The sequence below is a fragment of the Lupinus angustifolius genome, unplaced genomic scaffold (genome assembly GCF_001865875.1).
Source record: "Lupinus angustifolius cultivar Tanjil unplaced genomic scaffold, LupAngTanjil_v1.0 Scaffold_200_28, whole genome shotgun sequence".
Lineage (NCBI taxonomy): Eukaryota > Viridiplantae > Streptophyta > Magnoliopsida > Fabales > Fabaceae > Lupinus > Lupinus angustifolius.
This window is the reverse complement of record NW_017726822.1, coordinates 57,171-65,730: the sequence shown is the minus strand read 5'-3', so window position 1 is coordinate 65,730 and position 8,560 is coordinate 57,171. Positions and strand designations below refer to the sequence as shown.

Here is an 8,560-nt window from a genome sequence, read left to right as displayed (position 1 = left end):
TCTTCCCTACACTGAATGAAGCAAGAACAGAGACACTGCTTGGCTACACCGATGGTGATTGGCGTGGTGACAAAGACGAAAGAAAAAGCACTTCTGGTTATTTGTTCAAGCTGAATGAAGCACCTATAAGTTGGAGTTCAAAGAAGCAAAAGGGAGTGGCACTCTCATCATGTGAAGCTGAGTATGTTGCAGCTTGCTTAGGAGGTTGTCAAGCACTCTGGTTGCAGTCTCTGCTTAGAGAAATTGGATTGCATAATTAAGACTCAATGCTACTTCTGGTTGACAACAAGTCTGCAATAAATTTGGCAAAGAATCCCATAGCTCATGGGCGCAGCAAGCATATAGAAACTAAGTACCATTTCCTAAGAGATCAAGTGGACAAAAGGCACCTAAGGCTTGAATTTTGTAAAACTGAAAAGCAACTTGCTGACATTCTTACAAAGGCATTGAAGAGGAACACTTTCGAAACTCAAAGAAACCAGATAGGCATGGTTAATCAAGCTAGCATGAATTAGGGAGGTGTATTGGAAAATTGTAATTCATATAGCTTATGCAGTTTTTGTAGTTATATTAGTATTGAGCTTCTTCTTGTTATCGGGCCAATAATGTAACTAAAACTCTCTCTATATTGTAGTTTTATTGGTTGTCTCTACATATATACTTCTCTACCTAAGTATTTTACTTTATAAGATAATTATCCGATCACAACTTATAAGAGATACTAACCCATATATAATGATGCTAGTGAATAATATTCAGCCTCATTTAAACAAGAACACATACTTAGATATATGTAACCTATAGATCATTGTTCTTAATGCTCTTATCTTGAATAACCAACCTTGGGAATTAAAGTAATAATTAAGGGATTGAGGCTCAAATATCAAAAGGAATTGGGGTTTGGGTATTCTTGTGGATTTCATTTTCATAATCTAGTATTTAACTTGTGCTGATGTCTTTTATTGCAATTGATTTATAGATTGTGAAGTCTAACCTTCAAGTCTTGTTTTTCTTGATATTTTTCTTGATGAATTACCAAAATATAAATATTTAAGAGTTGGGCCTTCCCAAGTTTTTTTCTTGAATTACTCATAGAGAATAAAGTATCTACTTATGCCGGGAGATAAAGTATCTACTTATACCGGGAGATAAAGTATCTCCTTAAATTCATTCGGCATTTGACACGTGTCTTATTTCTTTTCTCTCAAGAAGTTTTCATTTTAAAATATAATATTTAAAAAATAATATGATACATGTCAAACATTAAGTGGATTTAATGAGATAATTTATCTCATGATACAAGGAGATATTTTATTATCATATTGTTATAAATAGTACTGTTAGTTTCTGAGATGGAAAATATCTTAGGAGTTTACTACTCGTTTGGATGTAGATAGAGCTTAAACATTTTGCTACGGTCTTGATTGGCATGCGGATTAGGTTTTGATTGTGAACAAGATTTGTTCGGAATTCATGATCAACAATACAAGGGTTATTCTCTTAGCTTGAAGAGGTAAATGTTTTGCAAACATATACCATATCTTTTACATGATTATTGGTTTGGAAATTTGTTTCTAAAATCATTTTCCAATGTGTTTCATACCGAAATTCCCAATAGAAGATGTGTACTTAAAAACATGAGTATAATATTTATGTGTTAATAGTGTACAGATTTATACACATTTATTCATTATTCATTTGTATTACTTTTATTCAAGAATCAATCATAATTGAAAATCAATGGTGGATGATATATAAAAAACTTTTACACTATCATTAAATATATTTTTTACTCTACAAATATTACCATGTTTAATGTACCCACAATGCTAAGACCTAATAAAAAATATATAGTACAGTAAGTTTTCAATGTATAAATGCTATTAAACGTGTATCCCATAAGTATGGATGTTCATGAGATGGGTAAGAACGAGTTTAAATTAGCCCAAACATAGTCTTATTTTGTTGGTACTGTCAATGGTATTTCATACTCTTTTAGGTAAGGAATTAATCCCTTTCGAAATGCATGGTTATCTCTCCTAACAAGTGTTGCTCCCAGAAATTAAACATTTGACATTTTGATCATCCTATAGATCTAGTAGAGCTTTAGGACCAACACCTTGTTGGTAAACATAGTCTTATTTAAACCAATGCAAACTACCCTGAATTTTATACCTACCTTATACTAATTATCCTAGAATTGATAAGTGTAATTCTTAAATAAAAACTAGCAGTGTACCCTTGCACTTGCATGGGTCGCTTCTTTGTTTATGCATAATGCAAATATAATATATATATATATATATATATATATATATATATATATTATATTTGCATTATGCATAAACAAAGAAGCGACCCATGCAAGTGCAAGGGTACACTGCTAGTTTTTATTTAAGAATTACACTTATCAATTCTAGGATAATTAGTATAAGGTTGTTTATAAGTATCATATAAAGTCATAACGATTTTTTAGCATATCTTTTAAATGCTTTTGTTTTATTTTAGATTAATGTTCATTGTGTATAAATATTTGAATATATTTTTAGCATTCAAATATTGTATAATTAAATGTTATTTATTTGATTATGTTTTAGCTAATAATCATTGTATGAAAATAACTCATAAATTAAAAACACACTAAGTTAGGATATGACAGATATTTTTTCTAATAATTTTAATCAAAATAATAAAAAGAGTCTAATAATTGATTTGTTACATTCCTAATTAAAATACATATATTTTTCATGAATATATATACGATTGTTATCTTTTAATTAAATAATATAATGATAGTAATTAAATACATGAGACCCGTGCATTCGCATGGCTAAAAACACAAAATTCAGTGTGAAAAATGTCAAAAAACTTTGATGAGGTGAAAAAGTACAATTATTCTTAGATTAATGGTAAACATTAAATTATATAGATAGATTAATGTAAAGAAATAATGTGAATGTGAAAAATTATTTCAATTTCATCTAATGTTCAATGACTATTACTTTTTAACATAACAAAACATAGATGTTGTAAACACTCAATTTTAGTGAGGTAGCGAAAAAGTAGGAAGGAAAAAATGTAAGGAGGAGGTGACATGTGACATGAAGGAAAAAATGTAAGGAGAAATTGACATGTTGCATAAGGGAGTTTTTTTTATTATATTGTTAATATAGAAAAATTAAAATTCAAAGAATCTAAATTGTAATATTAAAATTCAGTGCGAAAAATGTCAAAAAACTTTGATGATGTGGAAATGTACAATTATTCTTAGATTAATGGTAAACATTAAATTATATAGATAGATTAATGTAAAGAAATAATTTGAATGTGAATAATGATTTCAATTTCATGTAATGTTCAATGACTATTAGTTTTTAACATAACAAAACATAGATGTTGTAATCACTCAATTTTAGTGGGGTAGCGACATGAACCAATCACTAATTAATATTAAATTATTATTAGCATATAAAATATATAATATATAAAAAGTAGGAAGAAAAATATGTGAGGAGGGGATGACATGTGGCATGAAGGAAAAAATGTAAGGAGAAAGTGACATGTGGCATGAGGGAAGGAGAAAGTGACATGTGGCATGAGGGAGTTTTTTTTATTATATTGTTAATAGATAGAAGTAATAAATGTAATTAAGCTAAATAAAATATAGTATATTATGGAGACAAGTCCAAATAGTATAATTTAATTTATTATTTTTTGTTCGTTAGAAACTGCATCCATAATTCTAAGGAGATGTTTAAATCACTCTTATATTATATTAGAACGAAACAAAATTAATAAAGAGGTATTAATTTTTATACTCTTTGGATTTGTCTTCACAAAATATCATTTTTTTTTTAACTTAGTATAATATATGCATAAAATTAGAAGTAATTTATATAGATTTAAAAGGGGGAGAAATGGTCTACATAAAAAAATGGAGGAATTGTTCATGTCATTTCAAGGGAATATAAGTGTAATTTACACATTTGTTTATGAACAATGGAAAACCACCTATAAAAAGTAACTACTTTAGAATCATACCCTCAAGCTACAGCTGCTAGAAAAATTAGATATAAAATGGGATGCAGTATTATTCCGAAAAAAGGATGCCTCTTTCTGTTAAATTTTATGAAAAGGCAAGTAATGCATGACTAAGAGTAAATATGATTGTAAAATTTCTTCCCGGGTAGAAAATGATGTTTGAGATATGGTGACATATTGGCTTTTTAGGAATGTTTCTCTAATAGACATGTATAAGAATTAGTATTTTATTGCATTAACATTTTTATTAGCTTTAGGGGTTTCCTTTTGTTTCCAAGAGGATGACTTATCCTCTTTGTAATCTTCGTTAACATGTTTTCTTTTTTTATAAAAAAAAATAAACAAAACGATGAGTTTGCTAGCCATATATCATTAGTCCCTAAAATCTTCTTTTACTAACTCAAGTAGAAACAAAAGAAAAATAAATGATCATCTTAGTAAAACTATATTTCCGCCTTTGACATTGCACCCTGCAATGAATTTGATGAACACAAAAGCTTGGGGTATTCAGCTTCATCAATCTACCTGTATGTTGCACACTCTTCCCTCAATTACAACAGCCAAAAATTCCATTTATTATTAATTAATGACTAAATGAATCAAGGTCATAATGTTATTTCTAACATTTGATTTCATGATCTCTGTGTCACAAGACAAATAACCTTACCATTATATCGAGACTTACCTTCGTGTCTTTCAATAAGAATGACTAAACAAAATATAAAATGGAGATAAAAGATAAGTGAAACTAGTACTGATGAAGTGATATCCACTGCATAACACAACACTGATGTAAAAACAAACCAAAGTACAACAGCCTAACACATCCATGCATAGGACAACTCCACACCACAATATTTTATAATCAGCAATTTAACATGATTTTTTATTGACATACAGGGGAACATAAAGTTTTGAGATGATTAATACTACCGAAAGTGACGTAGCATTTCAAGTTGGAGGATCCCAACTAACACTCAGGGGATTTAGAAGCAAACATGGAGACAAAAAAATGACTGGAAGTTTTATAGTTCTAAACTATTTCATGAAAAAACAATAGAAGAATTATAAACTGGCCTCATAGATATCCCTACTTTGCTTGTGGATGAGATGCAATGAAATCGACAGCGAGTTTAATGGAATTGATCTTGTCTGCTTCATTATCGGGAATCTCAAACCCAAATTCTTCCTCAAGAGCCATCATAATCTCTACTGCGTCTAAACTATCCAAACCAAGATCATTCTGGAAATGAGCATTTGGGTTAACCTGACAATGACAAAGATTCATAGTTTCCTCCATAAGTCAATATTAGTAAATAAAAAATTACACCACGAGAATAGAATTCTAAACAGTAACAGGGATATTCAATCATCTTTGTGTATTCAAAGTAGCACGCGCAAATATGATAGCTGATTTCCTTGCTAATACTAATATTTTTTCAGTGAAAGACTGTTTTTATATTCATCTACTAATTTACTTTAAATAAATGACAGCAAAGAGAGCAAGTGACCAAACTGTGCTCATTTGTCAGTTAATCTTTTAAATCTACCATAGCAGAGATAGAGAGGGACAAGAAAATGCTCAAAGATTGGAAGTATAAATTTTCAAAGCGAATGACAAATAAATGACTGAAGTTTCATTAGATTACTGATAGATTGAAACAACAAAATCATTCCAAGTAGCATTTCACATGCATTTTCCCAATGAAGATTTTCAAGCATAGGAAATGCCACAAATCACTAACACTTCAAAAGAGTCATCACATCCTATTAGACACATAAACCATACTTCACAGCTTTTTATTTTAAATTTTAGAATTTTTCTACCATACAGATGGAAATGCCACAACATATAGATAAGTATATCAGCATTTCATTATTTATAAGGAGTCACAATCATTTTTACAACTTTTTTTAAATGGTTTTCAGAACATTATTTCTCTATTTTAACTTCTAACTAAAAATTTCTACTGTAGTTACATAATTTTCTCATTTATAGTGGGTTCCTCATAAACAATGTCTCATAAATAATGTAAAAGTGATGAACTGCCACAGTGAATCACTTACCTATACCACATGTAAGTGATGTAACTATGATTTCAACTTTTACAGTAATCTTATACTAATTTCACACCTTACAAAACGACCTTGTGTTTTATAATCCCTAAAACATGTGCTTCCTATGCTATGAATAATGCGAAATTGAAGGAAAAGCAAATACTAGGTTCAATTTAGCATAACAATATTCCAACACATCAACAATAATAAAAAAACGTAGAAATCGATCATGAAACTAAACTCCATAGGATAAGAGGAGAAAAACAATAACAATAAACAGCAACAAACAAGTAAAAACAAGCACATAAGAATTGAAACAAAGACAAGAAAAAGGACCTTAGAAGGATCAACTTTCTGAAAGTTTTTGACGGTAGAGATGACGCGATCTGTGACCTCAGATTTGTCGAGGAAAGTGCCTCTGACCTCTTCGGAGAAGCGGCGAAGGAAGACATTGATAGGGGAAATGGTGAAAGGTAAGCGATTGTTGTTATTGGGAAGAGAATCAACCTGAACTCTTAGGTATTTCATCAAAGGCAATCCACATTTCCGAGCCGCCATTGTAAGAAACCTCAAATCTCTCTCAACTCTCAACCTTCTTGGCTAGTGAGGGAAAATGATACAACACTGGTTACTTGGAGGAATGAGTATTAATGAACATTGGGCTTATCACGTTAGGCCCAGCCCTTTTCTTTTGGTCTGCCCTATTTTTTATTCGTTTAGAAGTCGAGATAAAATAATAAGATATATGCAGTTGACAATGTATGATTTTATACATTATTATTGTAGAATCTATCATTTATATTTTATTAGTATTTACTCTTCAAAACAATTAATACTAATTATTGATGAATAATAGATATACTTAATTGTATATAAAATTTACATTGACCGTATATAGATATTATACTCCAAAATTATTATATAAGATATAGTTTTTTTTCTATATCAAACAATCTTATTCTTAGGTTTCCAATCACATTTTATATTTTCACTTCTTTTCCTGCCCCTCCCTTACAATAGCCTTATGAGAGGAAAAAAATGAGAAAGATATGGAGCTTAAAGGCCTTAATTTATTTAGTTTTAATAAAAAAATCCTTAGAAACGATTTAGGCACCAAATATGATTCCAGCATGTTCAATTAATTTTATAAAATAAATGTTATTATTCATGAAATAATTACATTTTATTCACGTGAAATGAATAGTAAAGCTGAAAGAGAGAATACAACATTACTTGAATTAGTTGTAGTTATTATGTTAAGGTTTGGTGCAACACCTTCTTGGTAAGATAAAATTTTATGAACTATTTGTTATGTGTTAAATAGAGTCCTAAGACTAAAAGCAAAATTTTGCTATATGGAAATTTTAAGAATGGACAACCAAATTTATCTTATTTGGGAATTTGAGGTTGTTTGACTTATGCAGTGTTATTAAACTTGGACTGGTCGTCGACTCAGTCAGACTATTGGTCAATGAGTCATTGGTCGGACCACTGAGTCATTAGTTGAATCGATTAACTCGGTTTCATTAATAAATTCCTAATAATAATAATAGCTAATATCTTACTGTAAAAAACACTTATCATAAAGGTAACTTTTGCCAAAAAAATACCAATTACAAACATTTCAATGTCAATAGTAAAATAATAAAGGTGCAATAATTTTAAGTTTTTCATTATATCTAAGGATACAAAGTTACTTCCAAGTTAGGCACTCCTTCTTCAACAAATAAACCAGAATCTTCTATAGCATTACTTTCATTTTGATTAACATTTTTCATAGTGTTATCTTTTCCATCATCATCATCCAAATTTAATTGACCTGTGATAAAACAACATTTTAAATATAATGTAGGAATTAACATTAACATCAAGTGATGACAAATATCAATCAATAAATCATATATTCATAATCATAATATAATCAAGGTACATACAAATATCATTAGAAATTGGTTTGATTGTCATATTAGCAAGATCATTACACAATGCATCAACCACCTTAATGGTTAAGAAAGGTAATAACTCCTCCTTTACCCAAATAGATGAAAGTAAAAAGTGTCAAGATATCGCTTAGCTTGCCTATATTTTGATTAAGACAAAGGATTTAGTGAAAGCTTAAAGATAACTCAACAAATCAACATGCCAAAGATTCAAGAGCTTCATGTCTAAACTAGAGTCTTAGATATGTGTCTTAGTTATTAAGTCTAGGTTAGGTAAACCTAGATGCAAATCTCACAAGTTCTAAAAACTATCATATCATTTACATGAGACATGTCATCTAGATTATTACATGTTCATGCATTAATCATACATGTTATTTGTGCATTTTAGGCATAACATAATAGTATAACATGTATAGTTGATAAGCATAACATATAGGTAGTTTACCATTTAATATCTTAACTGAAAATATGTCAGTTAATCGATTAAGTAAGACTTTAATCGATTAACGTGAAAACAG

The 8,560-nt window shown here is 29.5% G+C and overlaps 1 protein-coding gene across 1 annotated transcript; it reads right to left on the bottom strand.

The window, feature by feature from the left end:
- Nucleotides 1-4,875: 4,875 nt before the first annotated feature.
- LOC109340571 (acyl carrier protein 2, mitochondrial-like) lies at nucleotides 4,876-6,725 on the bottom strand. The gene is made up of 2 exons (XM_019578293.1): nucleotides 6,436-6,725; nucleotides 4,876-5,308 (listed from the first exon to the last, which is right to left on the bottom strand). Exons 1-2 carry the CDS (start codon nucleotides 6,655-6,657, stop codon nucleotides 5,132-5,134), a joined length of 399 nt encoding a protein of 132 aa, XP_019433838.1. The 5' UTR covers nucleotides 6,658-6,725; the 3' UTR covers nucleotides 4,876-5,131.
- Between the last annotated feature and the right edge of the window lie 1,835 nt (nucleotides 6,726-8,560).